This window comes from Eretmochelys imbricata, chromosome 1 (assembly GCF_965152235.1).
Source record: "Eretmochelys imbricata isolate rEreImb1 chromosome 1, rEreImb1.hap1, whole genome shotgun sequence".
NCBI classification, from domain to species: domain Eukaryota; kingdom Metazoa; phylum Chordata; order Testudines; family Cheloniidae; genus Eretmochelys; species Eretmochelys imbricata.
The window spans coordinates 305625426-305652293 of NC_135572.1; the positions used below are offsets into that span (position 1 = coordinate 305625426).

At 40.2% G+C, this 26868-nt stretch overlaps 1 protein-coding gene across 3 annotated transcripts in view; it reads right to left on the reverse strand.

Annotated features, from left to right (window-relative positions):
- Nucleotides 1-26868, reverse strand: part of PDZRN4 (PDZ domain containing ring finger 4) — a 386496-nt gene that overhangs the window by 40432 nt on the left and 319196 nt on the right. For all 3 annotated transcript variants that reach the window (XM_077807773.1, XM_077807772.1, XM_077807775.1), the window contains 2 exons: nt 15447-15700; nt 13512-13614 (listed from right to left, as the gene is read on the reverse strand). In XM_077807773.1, the coding sequence (XP_077663899.1) occupies nt 13512-13614; nt 15447-15700 (357 nt within the window). The remainder of the gene's footprint in view (nt 1-13511; nt 13615-15446; nt 15701-26868) is intronic.

Here is a 26868-nt window from a genome sequence, read left to right on the forward strand (position 1 = left end):
GACAAATCACATTGGATATCAGATTTGCCAGGATGGATTTGGTTGGTAGCTTACCACAAAGAAACTGAGGTTTATCTCCAGTTCACATGGTGGGGAAAGACAATACTCTATCCAAGGGGTGGGGAGACTATAGGATAAACTGTCTTTTAATCCCTATTTTTTATAGTCTGTTTTAGTTTTGAGGCTATCTGACACAAGATTTGTTTACATTGCAGCAGAAGCATTCCAGCAAGCATTTCTCAAATAACAGCTCCAAAGGCAAAAATAATAGCATGAAAAGGCAATTTAAAAATATGATCACTTTTCTCTCATCCCCATCTCTATAGCTACAGTTAGGGACATATGCTGCCCTGTGTCCATGTGCAGGACTCCCTCAGATGTCAGCATATGTTAGAAAAGTAGTACCCACCGTTAGAAAAGTGGTACCAGGATATACACAGTACATGTGATTCCAACACTTGAGCACCACTATTTTGGGTGAAAAATGTTTAATAACTACTGACCTACACAAATAAGTGACAAATCGTTTAGTAGTAAGCAAGCCTGATTTCAGATCTCATACCAATAAACCATTATCTTCCCTAGTCTATTACAGAATAAACAGCTGGCATACAGTGCTATATTGCATTGGAAAGCAGCAGCAGTGAGGAGCTCCAACTGCAGCTGCTGAACATGAAGTAACACTCCTCAGCAGCTGCACTTATAATCTGCTGTCCACTAACTGGGAGGAGGTGCACCTGTTCTATGGCCGATGCTATACAGAAGGTCTGAGTAGATGATCACAGTGGTCCCCTCTGGCCTTGGAATCTATGAATCTATCTGTCAGCTGCATAGAGTGGAGGAGCAACATGTTGGCTGGCTAGGGCAGTGGGTGAGAGGTGAGTAACAGTTGGTGGGCAAGTGGCTTGGGGAGGGCGAGTGGGTAGGTGTGGAGCCACAGAGCTGGACAAGGGGAGCTGGTTCTGGGAAGAGAAAATTTTCCTGCTTGGTAAGAGCACTGCAACCCTTTGACCACTGAATCATTTCCAATGGGCAAATTTAAATGTGCCAGAGTAGGACGAAAGGGGTAAAAGTATGGGACTTGGGTGCACAACATTTTAAAGCCAGCGGGCATTCACACGGTGGATCTGGCCTTGCTGACTTGCTTTTAAAGCATATTTAAGCCTCAAACTTAAAGGACTCATGGTAGACTTTAAAGGGAGCGTGTCTTATAAGCAAGTCAAAGAGAAGAAAAATTATTTAAGGATTATAGACTTCCCAGCTGCAAAAGGCTCCACAGCTGTCAGCACATCCTCCAGTTAGTTACAAACATCCACCTGAACTCCAGTTTCCCCTCTACTAGCCATTATAAGTAACAGTGAATTTCCAGATGCTTGTCAGAAGACAACCTCAATAAGCTCATCGTGTGGGATACAGTAAACGTACAGCACCTTAGACTCTAACAAAAAGCAAATACTTTGCACTGATTTTTCTGGACAATTATACAAACTAAAAAATAACATGCCCTCAACTTATATTTGTTATTTTAAATAAATCTACTTTACCTTTATTCTCAGCCTCAACTTATCTCATTTTACCCTCTTCACTAAATCTCTATTTCTGTATCTGTTTCAGTCTCTCTATTTCCCCTCAGACTCATTTATCTTTCTAATTCTTCTTTTTCCTCAGGTGATTTTCCTTGTTTCTGACCCTCACCTCATGGAAAACCATCCATGCTGATCTTATTAGAACTATTTTGATCTACTTGTGGATGGCCTGAGATTGACAGAGGTTTCCCTCAATGAGTTTGTGCCTTCTTCTCAGAGAGATCAACAGGGTAGGGCTGGACAATTGTGCCTATGCAGCATCCTTGACGGGTCCAGCCTTGGTCATCACTCCTGTTCAATGCCTATGTGAGACTGCAAGGGAGACAGGGAGAGGAGTTTGGGGCTGAGGTGTCATCAGTATGCTGAAGACACTTAGCTGTGGGTCTCCTTTTCAGCCAGCCCAGATTCTACAGTTTCCCCTCTTTGCCAGTGCCTTGTTGAGATAAGGGCCTGAATGAATTCCAACTGGTGTTGATCAATCTTGACAAGATAGAAGCAATGCTACTTAGTAGTAGGAAGCATGAGATTAGGGGAATGTGTTGGGGTCGTGGCGGCACTTATTGTAAAATTTATTATATGTCTTTTAGTTAGATTGATTTAGAGCCTCAAAGTCCTACTGGAGTCATCACTATTCTTGGATTGACCTTGTCAGAAATTTGACAAATTTTGACAAAAAACGAAAACAAAATTAATTTTCAGATGAATTTGCAGTGAAAATGTTGTCATCAAAAACAAAACCACAAAAACTGAAATCACTTTAGTTTTGAGCAACTGAAAATCAAAACATTTTGGCCTAAAACTGAAAATGTTCAGCTGAAAGCTACAAACCCCCTAAAAATGTCTGGCCTAAATCTGAACCATTTTTGGCTATAGGCCAAAACTTTTTGGATTTGGGGTTCTCTGACAAAAGAAAATGACTTTTTTTTTTTTTTTGAGGAAAGCAGACACTTTCAGCACACAATTCCAGTTTGTCAAAAACCCAATTTGCCACTGAAAACAGGTTTCAACACAAAATTTTCAACCAACCCTACTCCTGTATTCTCTATGACCTGTAGCTCTCATCATCATCTGCAGCTGGCACAGAGGCTGCCATTTCTCCTCTCTGATACAGCCTTTATAATGGCCTATTTACAGTCTTAGTTACCTCCAGGCTAAGTAACTGTAATTCACTCTTTGGTTCAAGCATGGTTATTTCAGTGCAACATGGAATCTTTAGTTGGTGCAGATTAGAATACATCTGCTCCTACTGAATGGGGTGGGACACCATGAGCATATGACTGTTCAAAATCTTTGCATTGACTTCTTTTTCATTTCTGTCTGCAGTCCAGTGTGTTGCATATTAAAGCCTTGAATGATCTGGGACCTGTGAGAGCCTCCACCTCCCACTTTATACCCCGTTGCAGCTGATATTGGCTGACATGTTTCTTGCTGTCCTTCCCCACAGTCATGGGCTCTAAGACTAATGGTAAGGCCTTCTCAGGTGAGAACCCCAACTTTTGGAATTCACCCCATACTTTGGTGGTGTGACAGCATTCAAGTCTGACAAACTTCAGGGCACAGAGCCAGGTCCATTAAAATAATATGAAGGAGAACTGTGTGAGGGGGAGTAACTAAAGGAGAGAGGGTAAGAGAATTAAAAAATGAAGGATTTTCTCAATGTCAAAGATCTTAGGTCATTCTTGTGGGTAACTTCTTTTCCTTCCAAGGCACAACCTTCTAGGCATCAGCTGCTCCCGAACCTGGATTCCCAACTCTCCTTATGTCTACTAAAAAGCCCCCTACTACAACTTACAGTTCTCTCTAAACTGCAGCATATGTCCTTTTCTAGCTGATGTGCTTAGTTACACAAAATCCTAAGGTTTATACGATTGTCACATCTCAAATTCAAATTAACTGAGGATCAACTTGGCATAATTAGCCTTCACTTTTTACAACCTATTCACTTATCTTGAGTAAATTCATACTTCATTTTTGCTTGTATTTCAAAATTACTGCCCAGCACTTGGCTGTATATACAACATTATCACTGCTGACTGCCTGCTTTAGGATTGAAATGAGTTAGAAGATTTATTTGCCTCATCATCACATTCTAAACATCCATCCACCCAATCACAATACAGGAGATACAACAGATGTGCTAACATCTGCTGTGAAGAACATTTATCTAGCCAACAGAACAGGCAGCTATGATTTCAAACGCTTAAAACAGATAATATTCCACATGTTTGTACATTCTTGACCTAAAACTTTACGAAAGCTATTTTGGATTAATTAAAATCAAGTTGCCGAAGATAATATTTCAATTCTAGACAGCTGTGAGAAATTAATACACTTGCCTGAACTGCAATCTGTCTGTTAAAAGGAAAATAGTGTGAAAAGACAATGTTAAGCTTGCACATTTAAATCAGAAAAAGTCAGAAAGTGCATAGGTTAAGGGTCCAGCAGCAATACCAGCTCACCTATATGCCCGTCTGCTTTATATAGTACAATATATAAGCATAAATTAACCTAAAACATTTGATCATAAAAACAGGCATACAAAATGATCCAAAGTAATTTTTAAATCATGTTAGGTTGTTTTCCATCCCCCCCGCACCAATGTGACATTTAAGAAGACAATAGCCATGTTGAGTTTCAGCTGTTCATACTCCATACACGTGACCACTCTATACTCTCAAAGACATATATTGATGAATTTCAAAGCAGTGTGATAAATTGCATTTGTCACACACCATGGACTGTCTCACCTACAGGAACCTTTAAGAAGCTTTCATGAGATACACTGTGAAAGAAAGAAAAGAAAGAAAGAAAGAAAGAAAGAAACTTTCCACAGAGAAATGCTGTTTCCTTCCAGATTTCTCTCCCATTCATTGTTACCCAAGGCTGTGTGTAAAATATTCAGTCCTAAGTTAAGGTCCAATATTTTCTGACCTTTCAGGGCTGGAAAGGTGAGATTCCCAACTTCCAAGCAGGATGCAGCAATTCCCAAGATATTAGATCGTAGAACTGTGACATTATTACTAAGGATACGAGTCAGTCATGGGTATTTTTAGGAAAAGTCCTGGACAGGTCACAAGCAATAAACAAAAATTCACAGCCCATGACCTGTCCATGACCTTCACTATAAATATCTCTGACTAAATCTTAGCTGGGGGACCCTGGGGTGCCACTGTTTTGGGAAGGCCCCAAGGGCAGCCCCACCAACCGCTGCTTGAGCCACCCATGAGGCCGGTGCTTGGGCAGTCCCTGGGGGCCAACAAGCAGCAGCTGGTGTAGCTTGTCCCCAGGGCTGCTGCTCTGGCCATCCCCGGGGCCAGGTGCACTGGCCGCTGCTTGGGTAGTCCCCAGGGCCAGCTGCCGGGGGCTGCCAAGCAGCAGTTACTCCTGCCACCCCCAGGACTGCTGCTCAGGCGGTCCCTGGGGCCAGCCGCTGCTCAGGCGGTCCCTGCGGCCAACTGTCTGGGGCCGCCCGAGTAGCAGCCATGCAGCTGGCCCTGGAGCATATCCAGCATATCGGATGGTGTGACTGGCTATGGGTTTGCCCCAGTGGTTTGCTGCGGGGCCGCTCCAGCAGCAACCGTGTGGCTGGCCTCGGGGTCAGCCACTCTGGCTGCTGCAGAAGTCACAGAGGTCGTAGAAAGTAATGGTATCCGTGAGTTCCACGACCTCTGTCACAGACATGCAGCCTTAATTATTATTACTACATTACTATTATATATTATGACTACATTATTACTACTACTATTATACTAACACTATTTTAAGACATTTTTAAAGAAAAAGTGGTAGTTACAATTTTCTTCCTTCTTAGGTCTGTATAGTTGGATACATGATACTAAGACAGCTTGGCTTTTAAGGTGGAAGTGTATGAACCAATAGTACCAATGAAACATTTAAAAACTCTTAAATATTTCTATCATAGTTTACTGTAAAATATGGGGCATATAAAGAATACATGAGAGTATAGCATAATGGTATAAAAATTGCCTAAAGATAAATCTTCATCAAAATGGAAGATTTACAATCCACAGAATTCTACAAATAGGAAAACACTGCCAGTACCTTGCTCTTCATTCTTAGAATGAAAAATAGACACCATGTATTGTAATGTTGCCCAAAAAATAAATTGCTGAAAAACTAAGCTCACTTTTCTTCATTTTCTTTGGAAAACTTAAGCCCTGACAACGAGGGAATTTTTTTATTATCTTTCAGGTGAAATGAGGAGTAACCTTGTGTTTGTTTTATGAAATCATGAAACAAAATGAATATCACTGACTTCATATATTTTCCTCTTGTTCTAAAACACAATGAATGGTAATAACTTTGATAAATTTGCCCATGTCAGTTTTGTGTCCTCTTCTCCAGTGATGTTTACTAGTTAGAAGCAAAATTCAAGTCTGTAAATTGGGATATTCATTACCAGTGACAGCTACAGATTACAGCAATTTTATCTGCTTTGAATTTCAGCATTTTGTATGGAGTGATCCTAAATACGTATAAAAATTAGGAACAAACAAGCAGAACAGCAACTGACCTGACATCTTACTTCATCCTAAATGATCCAGTGATCTCCATATCAAATGAAAAGAGGGAAGTGTGATTTAGTGGCTAAAATAAGAGTGTTATTACTCAGGACTCCTGGGTTCTATTCCCACCTTTGTTACTGACTGGCTGTACTACCTTGGGTGAGTCACGTAATATGTCTACGCTTAGTTCCCCCACTTGTAAAATGGTTATAATAATATTTATGTATCTCACTAGAGAGGTGTTAGGATTAGTTAATTAATATTTGAAAAGCAAGTCTGCAATTCTGAAATGAAAGGTGGTATATTAAAAGTAAAGCAATATTCTGTTATTACCACTACGCTGCTTATTTGCACGTAGTGCTAACTATATTTAGACAGATATTACATGTGTCTTTGTGTAAATCATGACTGTTTAAACCTCAGGGACTTTATATAAAAATTCCTATAAAATGCATTTCCTTGTGCTCTAGTAGGCCAAATGTGTGCTAAAATTTCACATTAATTATTATAGTGCGTTATTCAAATAATTACAGTAAAACCTAAGGCTATCCCACTGTTTCATTTTTAACTGTCATTCTTTTTTATAGTCTGCACTGACTGTCAGAAGGATCACAGGAAGGGTATTACAGTTATAGCAGCTCAAGACTTCTCTTGAATTACAGGGAAGAAATCTTGAACATCTTTATAAAAACTCTAAGCAGTGAAATATTTTTAGATATACAACTAAAACAATCTAAAGTGTGTCAATGATCAGACACAAGAGTATTTGAGAAGGTTTTTCATAAATAACTTTAAAGTGCAATCCACTTTTTCCTATATATTTATATGAAAAGATTGTGCTTGCAGCTGGAAAAAGATGTTGGTAAAACTAGAAGGACTCTAGTGGAATTGACATCACACACACACACACGCGCGCACACACTCTCTCTCTCTCTCTCTCTCTCAGTATCAGAGTAACAACCGTGTTAGTCCGTATTCGCAAAAAGAAAAGGAGTACTTGTGGCACCTTAGAGACTAACCAATTTATTTGAGCATAAGCTTTCGTGAGCTACAGCTCACTTCAGCTCACTTCATCGGATGCATACTGTGGAAAGTACAGAAGATCTTTTTATACACACAAACCATGACAAAATGGGTTTTGTAGTGGTAAACACCCATTTTTTCATGGTTTGTGTGTATAAAAAGATCTTCTGTACTTTCCACAGTATGCATCCGATGAAGTGAGCTGTAGCTCACGAAAGCTTATGCTCAAATAAATTGGTTAGTCTCTAAGGTGCCACAAGTACTTCTTTACTCTTAGTATCCTACCTAATATTGTAGGTAGGTTATTTAAAATGAAAAATTATACTTTATACTTGAAAAAGTGTCTCACTAAAATATTTGAATATAGTAAGTAGTGCTTCCAGTTTTCAGCATTAATTTTTAGGGTATTATGAAGAAGCAGCTCAGCAAATGCATATAATGCTGTAAAGCCCAGCTTTTCCAAGCTCCTTCTGACCTGTCTATCAGTTAGTACTACCCCCTTTTATAAAACTGACTAGTAGCTGCATAAAGTTGACAACTGTAAGCCACGTGGTGAGAAACATTCTCTTCTCCACTAAAAGCCTACAGTATATTTACCTCAATCCACCACCACCACCAATCAGATATAATTAAAATGGAAAACTACAGCCTTGCTCATAACTTTAGCTGTTCTAGTTTATAACATATATGTCTTTATTAGGGCTCCAGTTAAGGAGCAATGTATTTCTTGAAACTTTTTTTTTTACATTACTTCTGGTGGCTGCTGAATTTGATATCTGTCTTTTAATTGCTAAGGAATCTTTTTGATTTATTCCAACTTTTAGAAGGTTCAGGGGAAAATCTGAATTCAGTAGGAAAATAAAAAAAAAACAGCACAATCTTATGATATGTAACTAAAGTATTACAGCGCTTCTGTTCATTCATATCACTATCATTATAGTTGAATGAAGCTGAAACTTGGTCTTATGAGGTCTCAGCCAAGGCCTGACTTCCTGACTTCTCCCTTTCTCTCTCATTCTGTCTTTAAGAAAATTAAATCTAAAATTTGATTTAATAATTGTAATTAGAAGCTCCATGCTAAATTGATGGGGTTATGTTACAAACCTCTAACTCAGAAACAGCATCGATTTTGTAGGCCATGGGTCCATAACATGGGTTAGTTTCTTTGTATAGATACAGAAGGTGGGGGAATCAAACTAAGTTATTTTATTTATAAAATACAGTCATTGTGCACGCATGGAGACCATTTGAATGAAAACTGAATTAGGATTTTTAGCATGCAGGAGCCATGATTATATTGACATGACTGACTATAATGTTTATGAGGGGTATTTGCAGGCTATCACAGCTCTGACGGGAGCTGTTACAAGCTATCAGCTCAGTAATCCTCATGTTAAAAAGCCCCTAAATATGTATTTACAAGATAGACAGATCAGTTTAGTCTATTGGTTAAATAATCCATGTGTTGAAAAGTCTCTAAATATGCATTCACAAGACGGATAGACCTGTTTTGATCTGTTGGACCAATACCAGGCCTTTCAGAAAGTTCCTAAATCATTTTGGAGTCAACATATTAGCAAGTCCATAAATACACATTTAGGGCTGAAACCTGCAAATACTTAAGCATGTGAGTAACTTTACTCACATCAGTAGTCTCATTGACTATAATGAGAATGCACCCGTGTGTAAACTTCGGAAACATAGGTCTGTGCAGAGTCAGGCCCTTACTCAGTAGCCTTTGAAAGAGAAGGAATATATTATATAATATATGTTGGTATGGAAAAGTACCACCAAAGGAAATTAACTCAAAAATTAAAGTCATGTTAAGCTTGTGACAATACCCAACAAATAAAAAGACTATTCAGCTTTAAGGCTGACACTCACATTTCTCTCATCAGTGATGGCATACTTACTGTGGGGGTACCCTTGAATACCGGATATTAAGTAGGCCTGCTGAAATGTTTAGAGACAGTAAGACATATTGAGGCTACAGGGTGAGATCCTTTTGCTGCTGAGAGTTTGAGAGTTGAGAGTTTTGCCATTGATTTCAATGTGGTCAGGACGTCACACAGATTGTCAGTTGTCTTTAATTCTCCTACCTCTTCTCAGTTTGGACCACATGTATAGCTGTGCTTGCAAAGAGGCATTAAGGCTTGATCCAAAGCCACTGATATCAATGGGAAGACCTGTATTGACTTCAGGGGGTTTGGACTGAACCATTAGTGCATAAAAATAAAGTAACTGAGTTTCACACCAGAAAGGACCACCATATTATGTAGTCTGACCTGCTGTATGTCACATGCAGCCAACACAACCCAACTCCCGCACACTAACCCCAACAACCGAAATGAGGCCAAAGTATTACAGCCCACAGGAGATTAGACTATTACATGCCACAGGGCGAGAGTAGGAGGGATCGAGATGCATCAGTGCTCAAGGTGCCTACAATGGCAGGAAACTAGCTAAGTGAGATATATCCAGATACTCCGGACAACTGACCTGCACCAACACTCCTCACAGAAATGCAAAAAACCCCAAGGTCATTGCCAGTCTGACTTGGGGGGAAACTCCTTCCTGACCCTGAGCATGTGAGCAAGAACCAACAAGCACGAGAGAGAGAATGCACTGTGCCACCTCAGAGCCCTGGCCTATTCCGTCCAGTGTCCCATCTTCAGCCATGACCATCCCGATACTTAAGAGGAAGGAGACCAAAAGACTCCATAGAATACACTGGGAGAGGGAGGAGTCTGTTCCTGACCCCTGCAGATGATTGGCTGAAGCCCTAAAGTGAGAGCTTTTAGGAATATAAATCATAAACCAGAAGTAAGCCCAGAGCTGCTGAGCCCTACCCTCACAAGCAACCCCATCAGACGATCACACTGCTAAATTTGCCCAGCTCTCTCTTAAAACTAATAATGTGGGTTGCCCCCACAACTCCTATTGGGAGGCCGTTCCAAAGCCTTACCCCTCTTATGGTTAGAATCCTTCTTCTAATTTCCAGCCTGAATTTGTTCACGGCCAGTTTATGCCCATTTGTTCTTGTTCCAATATTGTTCTTTAGCTTACCTAACTCTTCACCCTCCCTGGTATTTACCCCTTAACTTGCCCTCACAGCCTTCTTTTTGCTAGACTGAACAAGCCAAGACCTATCAGTCTTCTTTCATAAAAAAGTCACTTTATTCCCCTGATTATCCTAGTAGCTCTTCCCTGCACCTCTTCCAGTTTGAATTCATCCTTCTTGAACATGAGTGAACAGAATTGTATGCAGTATTCCAAATGAGATCTTATCAATGCCTTGTACAATAGCATTAATGCATCTCTATCACTACTGAAAATGCCTCACCTGATACATCCTAGGATCACATTTGCCTTTTTCACAGCCACATCATATTGGTGGTCCATAATCACCCTTGACTATACACCCTGATCTCAATTCTAATATGAGGCTTCCAACTTGTAGCAGAAACTGTTATTATTAGATCTTAAGTGCATGGCCTTGCACTTTTGTACTACTGAATTTCAACTCATTTCTTCCACTCTAGTCTTCAAGGTCATCCAGATCTTCTTGTAAAATATTCTGATCTTCTTCAGTATTGACAATATTTCCCAACATTGTATCCTCAGCAAATTTCATTAGCACACTCCTACTTTCGTGCCAAGGTTATTAATAAGAATATTGAATAAGACTGGTCCCAAGACCAGTCCCTGAGGAACTTCACTAGTAAACACCCGCTAGTCTGATAGGCCACCCTTAAGCACAACCCATCACTTTGTCCCATTTAACTAGTTCCTTATCTATCTTACAAATCTTGTGCTAATTCCCATCTTCCCTCATTTAACTAAAAAAATCCTATGTTGTACGCTTTACTGAAGTCCAAGTACATTAGATCTACTGCATTTCCCGTATCTAAAAATTAATTATTTTCTCAAAGAAGGAAATCAGGTTATTCTGGTGTGATCTACCTTTGGTAAACTCATGTTGCATTATATCCCCCATTTACGTTCATGAATTCAATTATTCTTTCATCCATAGTTTGTTTTAAAGCCTTGCATGCTACTGAGGTCAGATTAGTAGGTCTGTAATTGCCCAGATCACTTTCCCCAACCTCCCTTCTCAAATATAGGTATGGTATTAATTATGCACCAGCTATATGGTATTACCCCTCCAAACAGACAGCTAGATTTATTAAAAATCATTGCTACTGGACTAGCAATCTCATGTGCCAGTTCTTTCAGTATTGTGGAAATTATTTGGTCCTCCTGATTTGAGTGCATTAATCTCTTTAAGTTTTCACTCCAGCTCAGGTGTGATAATTTTCATTTCTATACACTTATTTCCGTCAACCATTACACCTTCATAGTCATGTTCTATATTATACTTTTGAAAATCAAATCAAAGTATTCATTTAGTTTTGGGACCACAGCTAGACTATTTTTATCTTTAATCTTCCCATCTACACCTCACAGTGGTCCAACCTCATCCTTCCTTCTTTTCTTTCTATTTATATAGCTAAAAAAAATTATTTATTTTAATTTCTATGGCAAGAGCTAATTCAGTTTGAGATTTAGCAATTCTCACTTTATTCCTACATTTTCTAACCCCTGAAATGCAGGACTCTCTTGCACTTAAAATTAACAGATTTACGTGTGCAAATACTTTTCTGCACACTTAGGTGCGAGACTGTACATCCAAAAAGGAGTGCATATGTTTCTGGAGATGCATGTACCTCTTACGCTCACCATTGCCAATGGGTCCTTGTAATGTCACATCACCAGAACTGGAATTTAACATAGAAACTTAAACACAGGGGCTGGCTTTTGTTCTTTCCTGAGTTACAGAAATTGTGTTTGGAGTCTTTTTTGTTACAGGATGCAAGATGTAGTCATTCCCTCCTCTCTTGTTTCCCGAACAAATTATTCTCCTCAATGGAAGCCAGACAGCTCCTTTCCTATTTAAATTTCATGTGAAACATTCTTTATTTCAGTCATTCAATGGGTTTGCCTTGGGCAATTGAATCACAGCTGACAGTAAATTAATGACTATGATGATGTGATTAGTAGAGATTACAGGCTACTGAGAACCTGCCTGAGCATTTACCACTGTCATAATACTTATGCTGGCTATTATTAGGGATTAATAATGGTCATAAAAAGGACATGATTCCACTGTACTAGACTCTATATAAATGTAAAATCTGTCTGCATTTTTAATGTTTCACTAATATTCTGATAATAAAAAAGTTGTTTTTCCCATTTTAACTAGGTAAGATTTTTAAAATTTATTCTCTTTCTGGCTGTCTATTTTGCCATTTAAAAAAATACTATCAGATAAAAGAAAAGGAGTACTTGTGGCACCTTAGAGACTAACAAATTTATCAGATAAATAGTCTCTCTGACAGACATAAGCCAGATCTGCTACAAATAAACACACACACTCAGTAAAGAAGCTAAAATTATATTAGCCATGTGGAATCGAAATAGAACATAAGCCCCAAGACTTTTCCGCTATTAGATATCAACCAAAGTCCAATTGGGAAGAAATAATGATTTCACTAATCCCTAACAATGATTTTTTGAAGAGTTCAAATACAAGTTTGTTTGTTCTGTGTTAGCTTCACCAAGTAGATTTATTTGATTTTCCATGTTCCTAGAGAAAGAACTTCAGTTTCCCCAGGTTGTAAGCAGAAAAGAACATAAAAAAGAAGAAGATAAAAGTGAACAATGTGCCTATTTACCAAAGCTTTCCCAATCCATTTTATTTCCAAATGTCAAGCCGTTAAAAGAAACCTTTAAAAGGTTTCTTTATGTACTATTAAGAGAGAGCAAATATTAGGAAGAAAGAATATTTTCCCTACTTTCATGAAAGCTACTTAATAATTTATATACTTGTTATTTAAAATACTGTACAGTGTATAGCTGAGCAAAGGATAAACATGGTCTAATAATAAAAAACACCATGCACTGTGTATACTTGCTCTCGATCCTTAAGGTGGTAGAAAAATTGCCAATTAGTTCTGAAAATGAGAAGAAAAAGTAATGACACTTCTAGTTAGTTTTTTAATTTCTGAAAGACTTTCTTCAAAGTGTCAAAACTGCAAAAAGCAGAGCAGTTTCCGTCACACAATATGGTATGTGTAAAATAAGCCCTTCTAAACTCACACATACGTGGCAAAAATCAGCTTCCATTTATACCTATGCAACAGTCCATGACACTGTACAAGTCTGACTGAGGGAGAGAATTTGCTCCAGTAATTAATTTTTTTTTAAAAAAAGAGCATTCCTGCTTTTGTTCTGCTCACAGGACTTTGATATCAGCTCTATAAATACAGTACCTGTAGTTGTAAAAAGAAATGCTGTAGCATGCCAATGATCTTACCTCATACTCAAAGTCCTCTGTTCTATCTGCATCAGCAGGAAGGCTGGAAAGATACTCATTACCTTCATAAAATTCATGCTCCACTGGGTGAAGAGAATGGCAGCTAAGTGGGACAAAGCAGTACAACAGGAATAGATGAGACAATAGTTTTTCAAATAAAAAACGATAAAAAAACTTCTCTGTAGTTTTCTCATCTTTGGAATGCTATTCTGAGTGATCTGACAGTCTGAAAGGAATACAACCAGGCAAGAGCTGGGGCTTTTCTCTTTTCAAACGCACAGAGACCAGTTAATTTCATTTTGCCAAGTATGGCACTAAAGGCAAAATTCTACTGTCAGATCCACACATGGTTATTTTGAAGAGTGAATGAAGCAGGGTCTGTTTTGAGCCAAACTGCTTAGCTGATAAGCTTTGGGATTTTTCCATACTCTTAAATGTGCTTAACTCCAGATACGCATGCCATCTCTACATGCATCCAAATATACACTTCAGATACTGGAGCAACATGAAGGGGCCTTTCTTAGCACAACATTGTACTAATCACATTTCTACCTCATTAAATCTCTTAAATGAAGCCAATTTCATAATGATCACAAATTATTCCAGACCTTAAAGGAGTAACTTGTACTCTACAGCCTTCTTGAACATGGACACAAAAGGCTGGCAAGGTGTGTTTGAGAAATTATACTCTTGAAAATGTCAGCACATAGGAACCTTGGATAGGTTTTGGACAAAAAGAAAGAGGTCTTCCCGAAATAAAATGAACGTATGTGTTGCCTCAGATACAAAGACTGCTATTACCTGAACCCTGATCACAAGTTACCCTAATAGGATCTGCTGACGATCCAACCTGCCCAGAACGTTGTGACTCTGTATTTGTGACAAGGTGAAATGTAGTATACATTTTGCAACACCACTCCTGTGCAAAGATCCATGGAACATTGGGAGTTCAATGGGAAATCTCTAGTATGATTGTGGTTTTGCCTGTAGCTAGTGGATGAACTGGAGGGGAAGCGTTGACAGACAGGTGGGATAATTCATGAGCTGAGGTCCAAAAGGATGGATCACTATTTTTGCATAAATACGCTACACTGACATTTAAATTCTGTACAATTTCAGAGGAAATATGAATCAATCAATAACTCATTACACACTGTTTGTCATTCAAGAGGAGGGATTTTATGTTTAATCTCTTTATATATTCAGTCACGTTTTGCTTTAGATAACTGCACCTTAATTTAATTAGTTTCCTTGATTCTCCTTTTGTGTAAGGGAGAAATGTACACAATGCCAACAAGCCAGCTCTCTCTGGGTCTTAACAAGCCTTTTGGCAGCGTTGGCTATAGTAGCTATCTACCTGTACGGGGCCCACTGTTGGCATAAGCTTTTGATGAAGAAATAGTATGACGATGAAGTGATCAGAGCCAGAATTCCTTATTGCAGCTCTAATCCATGAATGAAGTTCAGGAGGTGATGCAGTGAAACAAGTGTGGGACTGTGACTAGCAGTGACAGCTATACAGTAATGAGATGACAGTATTCCCGAGATGTTTTCTAGACAGAAAACACTACACTTAGTCATTTGTTAACATTTACTTTCTTGAAAATGAATACTTAATATTATAAGTTACCAATGAGTGCTGTCACACAGATGTAATTCATAAAGTCATGTGTGTAAAAAGAGCTGAATATGGATGAGAACTTAAAAACTGGATGGTGACAGACCGCAAATCCCAGTGATGATTGAACTTGGTGATATTCTAAAATAAGAGAGCTTTCAATCATGCCTGTAGCTGTTACCATTGCTTCACACTGACTGTACAGACATTCTTGTCTTCAGAGTGACACACACACAAAGAGTGACAATCCTGGAATCTTATTATATAGATGGTATATGAGGTTGGCTGGAAAAGTGATAGAGAAAGGTAAACCATACCTGTCTGAAAGCAGAAAGGGACAGATATCTGGTACTGGAGGTGTAGATGGCCTAAGCTTGGCGAGAGCCATAATGTGCTCAAAGGTGATGTCGGTCTGAGTGCTAGCATCCATAAGCTGAACATCCTGTGAGCTACCATGTGTTTTATTAATGGGTGCTCTCCGTAAAACCTGAACTACAATTGGTTCCTTGGCATTCCGAAAAGCTTCCACTGCCTCTTCGTGAGTGGCCTTGGAGAGGTCCTTCCCATTGACCTAAAGGAAAACAGAACATTACACAAATTAGGACTCAGAACTGAAAGGGCTTATAGAAACAGGAGTATAAAACGTGTATCATAAGTGATTTGTAGAGTATATTAAATCATATGCTGCTATCTACTGCAATCTTCTATCGTGCTCATGCAAGAGAGGAGATAAGGGTTGGGTGGGAAAATAACTTCTTTGGCTTTTGCTAGAAAACAAACTGATAAAACTCTTACAACACAGTGCAGGTGGATTCTGAAAGAAGCAAAAATTAAGTAATACATTTTTAAAACTCTAAGGACATTTACAATTCCATCTCATAAATTATTTGTCTGGTTTATAAAATATATATGAAAAAGTGGGGTTTTATTTTGTTTGGTATTTCAACACCTTCTGTAACATCTGAATGTAACAAAAGGTTTCTGACAAGTATTGTTAAAAAATCCATCAATAAGGGTGCCTGAGATATCTGAAAGGAAACAAGGCAGATTGTAAATGTTTTGTCACTTATATGCCATTGCCATTATATTGTCAATTAGATTGCAGATAGGAAGATCCGATGACACAGTCAGCTGCACTAATTGTCCTTTTACATGTATGGAAATCCAAGTCAAATCCAAACTAAAGAAGATAAGAAAAAAGAAGTTTTAAATGCTGCAGCTGTGTCGCTGTAGTTCTGTAGTGTAGATGCTTCTTACAACAATGGTAAGGATTTTTCCATTGAGGTTGGTAATCCACCTCTCTGAGAGGTGGTAGCTAGGTCTGTTGAGCTATCTGCTTCTACAGTAAGGGATATGGTCAACCTAACTACTTTGCACATGGCATAGAATTTTTTGCAACCCTGAGCGATGTAGCTAGGTTGACCTAAGTTTTAGATGTAAACCAGGCCAAGGACAATTGTTTGACAGGCTGTGGGGCTGAGGATGAGTATTAGATTGGTCTACACTTGAAAGTTTCGCTATGTTGATTAGGAGTATGAAAAAAATCACACCCCCAGCTGACAGCTATGCCAGAAAAAGTCCCAGTGTAAATTCAGCTCTACTGGCAATAAGTCCTTTTGTTAGGATAGCTTATATCAGCTTCACAAATGAAATAAGCTGTGTCTCCATTGGAAGGGTTTGACAGTATACCTCTGATGGTATATCTATATACCAACAATTTCTTTATGTTTTCACTACACTGGAACAACGTGAAGCTTTGCCGCTGTAGCTGCACCCACACTAGGGCACTTTGCCAGCATAGTACAGTATAGTACATCAGTATTCCTATACCAGTGCTCCTCTTGTGTAGTGTTTGGAGTATAACACGGATAACTGCAAGTATGGGTGGTGTGTTAAATTCCTACATGTTCGTGTGTCTGGATTTTCAAAGTACGAGCACATCACTGAACTAACGTGCTAATTGGCCAATGGCTGTCAATAGCAGAGTTCTTGACCAAGAACATGTGCTATCACTGTACTGAAAACAGTACTTTGGTGAAATTCAGAGGTGATGTGAATGTTATTGTAAATTACAAATAATGAAACTGCCATAAGCCAGTGCAGGTGTGAGATGATATAATTTATCCTGTGAAGGGGTAGAGGGGGTGATTTTTTGTGGTAAGAAATGCAACCCACAAAGGGTTTAATCCCAGGTGCCGGCTTTGTTTTACACCCTTCCAATAGAAATCTTCACTTCTATCCCTACAGAATATATGACTTATCACCTCACACTATTTGTACCATCCTAACATCACATCTGAATTTGGTCCAAGGAACAAAACATACAAACACATTGCATATATTTTGACATGAGGCCTGGTCTACACTACGAAATAAGGTTGGTATAATTATGTTACTCAGGGGTGTGAAAAATCCACATCCCCTGCGCAACGCAGTTAAACTGACCTAGCACCGTCTACACAGAGGTTTTACTCAACTAGAGATTTCTCCCGAAGCCTTCTCCCATCAACTTAGCGACTGCCTCTCGGGGAGGCGGAGGCTCTACGCCCATATCAGAACCCCTCCCGCTGACACAGGTAGAGTCTTCACTGAAATGCTACAATGGCGCAGCTGCGCTGCTGCAGCGTTTTAAGTGTAGACAAGCCTTAGCATTATAGGAAAAATCTATTATTTTAAGGTTGCCTAAAATTTTCCATTATAACCACCTGCTTTTAATTGCTATGACCTCTGACAAATGAACTATTTGGGTTGAATTTTTCCATGCTTAGTTTCTGCCTCAGGTTATTTTTTTTTTCTGGAAAGTTTTACAAAATCAGTGCAATGAAAAACAGAAAACTTTGTCCATGTAAAAACTCTGCCAGCACCACAGGAGCTTACCCATAGGCAGCTGACATCTGACAGTGGGACAGTCCTGAGGTCAAAGAACCATCTTTTCTGTTCCCATGAAAACCCTTCCAGATTTATCTGAGTTACCAGGAAATCACCATTTACACATGCACAAAATTTTATGCCCTTACTCATTATGTCTGAAAGTCTGAACTCTTGCCATGCTGCAGAGAGCATGCTCCCTGTCTCCTGCATAATTTCCTAACAACTACAAAGAATCACAGCCCAGGCAATTTTCCACAATAAAATAGTTTATAGCCTAGGAAGGGAAAGAGCACTGACCTACACTACCTTTCTGAAACATAATACCAAACCTAAGTGCTTGGCTTTCGTATCTGTAAAATGTAGTATTTCAGCATGCCACCTTTAAAAAGTGCTTTGAGATCTGTAGATGAATGAACACTATGAAAATACAAAGCAGATTAAGAAAACAAATAGCAACAAATAACTAAGTTTTCTGACTATTCCATTGGCCCCCACGACCTTCCCAGACCCAGAAGAGAATACAGGAATCCCTAAAAACCAGTGTTCCACTGATGTCTAGCAGATATTTCCTGAAGATGGAATTGCTTTGTTTCTCCATTTTTCTTTTTTTCAAATATCTTGACATTTCCAGACCAATTAACTGATCAACCAACCCAAACCCCCCTTGATAAAAGAACATTAGGTTGAAAAGCAAAACATTTGCAAAGTTGGACAATGCCAGATTTAAGGGAGCTTGTGTAATCTTAACTCTGCCCCTTTGCATACATGTATTATGATACAGTTTTTAAATTACATGAACACATACAGCAGTTCAGAACATCCATAGGCATGTTCTCTGTGGTGTGGTGGTGGTGGGGATCATATGGAGTCCATGTGCAATGTAAAGATATCCTTCCTGCGGGAGAACCTCAAGAAGAAAGTTGTGGTTTGAATCCTGCCTACCCTCACATGGATGTGTGAGGGATCCATGGTATGATGTAGCAGCCACTCCGCAATGACAAGAGCATATTGCTCCTACAGCTAGCTCAGATGCTACACAGTGGTGATGAGCACAGTACACATTCCTAGATATATGTATTTAAATCTAAGAGACCAGATATTACCATCCTCAGTTCCATAGAAATTCCTCAGTACTAATGTGGGATAGGTTGGTATCAAATGATACAAAGAGTGACCAGAAAAGAAGTGTATTCTGCTCTAGACACGTGGCCTACATTGCTGTGTAACAGGAGTTTCCCTTACAATTTATGCAAGAAATGCTTAAAAGTTGGCTCTATCCTTAAAATTGCCATTTGGCCAAATTGTATCATTGGGGATAATTATATACAATGGAATTCTGTGAGTGCCATATGGGGTGGTGGAGAGGAGGAATAGATAAAAGTGTAAAATAGATTAAATTGTAAGAAGGAGAAAGTTCCCCCATCTCTCCTCCAAGTGTGTAAGTTACAAAAACTAAAATGTCCAGTATCAGATATATCTAACAAAGGCGGCTTTAAATAGCACTTTAAATCTGGATCTTTTAGCCATCATTCAGTTCTACCTCTCCAGTTCCTTCCTTCTTTCAAAGCCATAGAAATATGCTCCCTTCAGGTGCTGTTCCCATTAGGGAAGTGGGAACTCCACAATTTTCACTGTAGAAAGTAATGTAAGCCCCTTGAACAACTTCTACCTCTACAATCTGTAGGCTCCCTTCAAAAAGTAGGTTTCAGAGTAACAGCCGTGTTAGTCTGTATTCGCAAAAAGAAAAGGAGTACTTGTGGCACCTTAGCGACTAACAAATTTATTTGAGCATAAGCTTTCATAAGCTACAGCTCACTTCATCGGATGCATACTGTGGAAAGTGTAGAAGATCTTTTTATACACACAAAGCATGAAAAAATACCTCCCCCCACCCCACTCTCCTGCTGGTAATAGCTTATCTAAAGTGATCACTCTCCTTACAATGTGTATGATAAACAAGGTGGGCCATTTCCAGCACAAATCCAGGGTTTAACAAGAACGTCGGGGGGGGGGGGGGGTAGGAAAAAACAAGGGGAAATAGGTTACCTTGCATAATGACCTATTTCCCCTTGTTTTTTCCTACCCCCCCCCCCCAGACGTTCTTGTTAAACCATGGATTTGTGCTGGAAATGGCCCACCTTGATTATCATACACATTGTTAGGAGAGTGGTCACTTTAGATAAGCTATTACCAACAGGAGAGTGGGTTTGTGGGGGGGAGGGGGGGAGAGAAAACCTGGATTTATGCTGGAAATGGCCCAACTTGATTATCGTACACATTGTAAGGAGAGTGATCGCTTTAGATAAGCTATTACCAGCAGGAGAGTGGGGTGGGGGGAGGTATTTTTTCATGCTTTGTGTGTATACAAAGATCTTCTACACTTTCCACAGTATGCATCCGATGAAGTGAGCTGTAGCTCACGAAAGCTTATGCTCAAATGAATTGGTTCGTCTCTAAGGTGCCACAAGTACTCCTTCAAAAAGTAGTTTCCTCTCTCCTGACCCTCCTGTACTAAACAGTTTTAATGTTTATAAATAGTCTCAGGACAACAAATTTAGTGATCACCCTTAAAAGTCAATGTTTGGCAACAAATACCATGTAGTTGGATCTGATCTATCAGAATTGTTCCTATTGTTAGTACAAGAAGTATACTATAATTGTCATTATGTGGTACTTCTTGGCAAAGGTTAGGCTGACTTCTAAAAAGTGGCCATTTTACCACAGATCTTTGCCAGTGGGAGGGTGGTGTGGGGTTGGGGGGAGAAGCATGGATAACATTTCAAGAAGTAAAATATAAAATCTTATTAGAATTCCTTGGGAAACCAACCAACCAACCAACTTCCCTGTTTATCCACAAAAATCAATACTTATTGACGACTCGATGTCTAGTTGGCAGCTGGTATCAAGCGGAGTGCCCCAGGGGCATCTTTATTAATGATCTGGATGATGGGACGAATTTCACCCTCAGCAAATTCACAGATGACACTAAGCTGGGGGGAGAGGTAGATATGCTGGAGGGTAGGGATAGGGTCTAGAGTGACTTAGACAAATTGGAGGATTGGACCAAAAGAAATCTGATGAGGTTCAACATGTACAAGAAAGTCCTGAACTTAGGAAGGAAGAATCCCATGCACCACCACAGGCTGGGGGCCAACTGGCTAAGCAGCAGCTCTGCAGAAAAGGACCTGGGGATTACAGTGGATGAGAAGCTGGATACGAGTCAGCAGTATGCTCTTGTTGCCAAGAAGGCCAATGGCATATTGGGCTGTATTAGTAGGAGCATTGCCAGAAGATCAAGGGAAGTGATTATTCCCCTCTATTCGGCACTGGTGAGGCCACACCTGGAGTACTGTGTCCAGTTTTGGTCCCTCCACTACAGAAGGGATGTGGACAAATTGGAGAGTCCAGCGGAGGGCAACGAAAATGATTAGGGAGCTGGGGCACACGACTTATGAGGAAAGGCTGAGGGAACTGGGCTTATTTAGTCTGCAGAAGAGATGAGTGAAGGGGGATTTGAAAGCAGCTAGGCTGTTGTCAGTGGTGGCAGATGACAGAACAAGAAGCAATGGTCTCAAGTTGCAGTGGGGAAGGTCTAGGTTGGATATTAGGAAACACTATTTCACTAGCAGGGTAGTGAAGCACTGGAATGGGTTACCTAGGGAGGTGGTGGAATCTCCATCCTTAGAGGTTTTTAAGGCCTGGCGTGACAAAGCCCTCGCTGGGATGATTTAGTTGGGGTTTGTCCTGCTCTGAGCAGGGGATTGGACTAGAAGACCTCCTGAGGTCTCTTCCAACCCTAATCTTCTATGATTATTCCAAGCAAATATACTTTACATACATTTACAATAATGTCATTTCCATACAAATTCTATGCCAAGCACCAATGATATTTCAAAATCATTTAACTATGAAATTCACAGCTTATTTTTATTGGCAACAATGTAGCTGACCTGTACTTTCATAAAAATGTTTATTTTCTCCTTGAAGTGAAGAAATCCATGACCTTTAAAATCCACTATCCTTTATGTGGTTTCCTTATAAGATGTAAGCACTGAGGATACAGAACACTTATTTTAATCATCACTTGAAGTTCATCAATACAGTTAGTTACTCTGCATAAAAGGTCATTCATTTTATAAATTCTGCCTTGCCCTGCAGAAGAGCTGTAGCTTAATTGCTCTATGAGGGCAGCCATCCTGAGCAGTTACCATCATTATGTGCTGAGAAGAGAGAATGTATTTTAAAAACTAAAACCAATACTATATACCCATTTTGGAGGTCTATTCACTTAGCTTCTTTAAGATCTTTTTTTATCTCCTGCATTATCCCCCATCCCAGCACTCTGATATAATCACTTTGGGAGCTGTAGATAGTTGAGCACTTATTTACCGCAAGCCATTTACGGATTCTTAGCTGGATGATTAAATAAATTATTCGATTCTAAAAGGTTACTTTCAATGGAAGCAAAGGTACTATTTTAAGTAGATAGGGAAATCAGTCACTTTTACAATCAACTCAAAAGACACAAGAATACATTAGTTGCAACAGATGGGCTAATTAATCTATAAGCAACTTGTGAATGTTAAATAAAGAATATATCTATCCACATGTAAACCACTGTCCTGTTTGATGAAGCTTCTGTTTAATGAACACTCTCTCCCTTTGAAAAAAACTGCAAAGCCAAGGCCACTTGTCAACAACTTCCCTAGAGTGACTGGTTGCCATTGCTTGGATGTTGGCCATCCCCTTTTGATTATCTCTCTAAATCCAGCCACATGCAAAAATTAATCAATATCAGAAAATAAACAAACAGTTTTTGTCTTTGATGCATAAGCAAATGCTTGAAAAACCAATTGACGCTGGCTGAGTGCCATTTCTAAAGCCAGACACTGACTGTTACACCGATTTATTTCCAAGCAGTGGTGGTTGGGGGAAAGTAAATGAAGGACAGATTGCCTCTAAACAATATAGGGAAAATGGGGGTAGATTACCTTTACAATACTTATTCTAAAAAATATAAATCCAGGAACACCCACTATTCTCAGAGTACACATGTTTGTGATATAGAGATGAACTGCCCTTGCCGTAAACCATTTTTCTGCTGTTACTGATTTCAGTTAGCAGTGACCACGGATCATTACTGGGAGGTTATATATGTTAATATCTGTCTCCTTCCTGAGAGTCTCATCTTTATTTCTCATTATATTTTTTAAAACAAAACAAAAATACAATTTCGTGAATTTAGTACTCATGAAAGGTGTCATAGTAACAGCTCTGGGGACTGTGCAGTCCACTATCCTCAAAACATGTTTGGCACAGGCAAGCTAAAATGCAAGACAGTCTCCACAGAAACAAAATCCTTGGAAAGCATCCACTTAATTGGTGAGGCCAAAGGCAAGATTAACTTGAGCATCCTGTTAACCTACAGTCCTCCAGACACAAAGGCTTCTCAGAGGAGCTAACAGAGATGCTGTCTGACATCATGATGAAGTTCACAAATCTCACTGCTTTGGGAGATTTCAGCATCCACACACACAATGACTCTGAAATCAACAGCACTAAAACTCCGATCCGACCTCACTAAAATTAAAGTTTCTTGCCGGCATGCTCTGGACCTAAACACACATAATCCCCTCCTTCCAAAAGAGGGGCCCTGCCTTTTGCACAAGAAGTAGCAATGGAAATATTAGAAGCAATCAGGGCCACCACATGGGACTCTGCTCACCACCTTTCCTGTCTAATAAAATACAGCAGAGAACATCAGGGACCTCTAGTAACACAGCATTTGCACACCTCCTTTGAAGAGGAGATCCTAACTCTCACTCCCAAAGCAGGCAATAGTCCAGCAAAAGAAATCAGCACTTGACAATGGTGATCTTCCCAAGTACATCCCAGTACCAAACCTCCCTTTTTGGGCAAGCTACCCTGCAAGCTAGGAAATAAAGCCTCCAGTCCCACCTGCCAGCTACCAGTATCTTGGATCCTTCTCAGCCAGGTTACATGCCAGGACACAAAACAGAGATCATTTGTTGATGGTAAACTTCCCCATTGGATGTCTTGGCAGCATTTGGTGGCACTGATTATCAAACACTCCTGGTCCTGCCCTACCGATTAGGAGCTGCAAGGGTGCATGGAAATTCCTTTCACAGAAGCATAGATTCCAAGAGCAAAAGGGACCATTGTGATTATCTAGTCTGACCTCCTATGTAACACAGGCTATAGAACGTCCACAAAATAATTTCTAAAGCAGATCTTTTAGAAAAGCGTCCAATCTTGATTTAAAAGTTGTCAGTGATGGAGAATCCACCACGACTCTTGGTAAATTGTTCCAATGGTTAATTACCCTCAATGTCAAAAATTTGTACCTTATTTCCAGTCTGAATTTGTCTAGCTTTCAACTTCCAGTCACTGGTTCATATTATACCTTTCTCTGCTCGACTGAAGAGCTCATTATTAACTATTTGTTCCCCATGTATGTACTTACAGACTATAATTAATTTACCCCTTAACGTTCTCTTTGTTAAGATAAAGAGATTGAGCTCTTTGAGTCTGTCACTGCAAGGCATGTTTTCTAATCCTTTAATCATTCTCATGGCTCTTCTCTGAACCTGCTCCAATTTATCCACATTCTTTTTGAATTGTGGGCACAAGAAGTGGGCACAGTATTCCAGCAGTGGTCATACCAGGGCCAAATACAGACGTGAAATAACCTCATTACTTCTACTTGAGATTCCCCTGTATATGCATCCTAGGATCTCATTAAGTCTTTTGGCCACAGCATGACATTGGAAGCTCATGTTCAGTTCATTATCCATCATGATCCCAAATCTTTTTCAGAGTCACTGCTTCCCAGACTGGAATCACCCAGTCTGTAGCTGTGGCCTACATTCTTTATTCATAGATGTTATACATTTACATTTAGCCTTATTAAAACATATATTGTTTGTTATTTTGCACACAGTTTCAGAGGCAATGCATGATGGGGGATACGATTCCTCCCAAATTTCTGAGTCTGTGGAGCTGCTCCTGCAAAACTTGCTCTGATTGGCCTGCCAGCCGGGGAGGGAGGCTCTGTCCTCCTGCTGTGCCTCTCCCCCAGGTCGTTTCCAGCTCGCTTGGTCCTTCTTCCTGGCAGTCAGGCCTGGGCAGGGAGCAGGGCGGGGCTGCAGTACAGAGCCACTTCTCACACTGGCCGACTCCGTGCAGGGTTGCTGCCTCTGTGCTGTAGTTTGAATCCTTTGCCTCTTGTTCTGCCCTCAGTGGCAAAAGAGAATAACTTTTTTCCTTCTTTTTTATGGCAGCCTTTCCAGTCATATCCCTTCTTAATCTCCTCTTTTCCAAACTCAACATACCCAGTTCCTTTTGCCAAGCCTGGTTGGACATTCTTTTTCTTCAGCCTTGTGATAGCTCAAGTCCTTTCTCTCAGACTGAACCCAACCTGGTTGTGATGGGAACTGTTCCTCCATTTTCGGAACACTCACTTGTGGTATTCCATAAGCATCAGCCCAGTTTCCTATCCTATTTAATATCTGTTTGGAGCCACTGGGTTAGACAGCATGCTGAAACACCAGAAATATGCAGACAATGACCAGCAAACTAGCTTTGCCATGGCATGTGCAACTAGCACCAATTCCTCAATCTCCCAAATCTCAAAAAGCATCTTCCTGAAGCTGAACCCAAGCAAGACAAAAGTCATGCATGCAGGAAAAGGCAAGTGTTTAGAAATACTCGCCTTCTCGCTAACATCCCCCTCTGCTGAGGGCAACTATTTGCTGAGGATAGCCTTTTTAAGTCTTCAGTGCTTTTGGATACCCAAATAGCCACAGACATAGGTGCCGACTCCATGGGTGCTCCGGGGCTAGAGAAAAATTAGTGGGTGCTCTGCACCCACCGGCAGCCAAGCTCCCTTCCCCGCCTCTTCCTGCCCCTCTGCCCCACCTCCTTCTCTCCCTGAGTGTGCTGCGTCCCCATTCCTCTGCCTACCTCCCAGTATTTCCCACCCGGTCGCAGCAAATCAGCTGTTTGCATGCTCAGGGGTGGGGGAGGTGCCGTGGCACGCTCAGGGGAGGAGGCGGAGTCATGGCAGGGATTTGCAGAAGGGGTTGGAATGGGGGCGGGGAAGGGGTGGGAAGAGGCAAGGCAGCGGTGGGGCCTCATGGAAGGGGTGGAGTGGGGGCGGGGAGCAGAGAGGGCATCACGCAACCACGGAAAACAGGGGAAGTCAGCGCCTATGGCCACAGATATAGAATCATAGGACTGAAGGAACCTTGAGAGGTCATCTAGTCCAGTGCCTTGCACTTGTGGCAAGACTAAGTATTATCTAGCCCATTCCTGACAGGTGTTTGTCTAACTTGCTCTTAAAAATCTCCAATGATGGAGATTTCACAACCTCCCTAGGCAATTTATTTCAGTGCTTAACCACCATGACAGTTAGGAAGTTTTTCCTAATCTCCAACCTAAACCTCCTTTGCTGCAATTTAAGCCCATTGATTCTTGTCCTATCCTCAGAGGTTAAGAAAAAATTTTTTCTCCCTCCTCCTTGTAACAACCTTTTATGTACTTGAAAACTGTTATCATGCCCCCCACCCCTCAGTCTTCTCTTTTGCAAACTAAACAAACCCAATTTTTTCAATCTTCCCTCATAGGTCATGTTTTCTAGACCTTTAATAATTTTTGTCACTCTTCTCTGGACTTTCTCCCATTTGTCCACATCCTTCCTGCAATGTGGTGCCCAGAACTGGACACAATACTCCAGCTGAGGTTTAATCAGTGCAGAGTAGAGAGGAAGAATTAATTCTTGTGTCTTGCTTACAACACTCCTGCTAAAAAATCCTAGAAGGACATTCGCTTTTTTTGCATCAGCGTTCC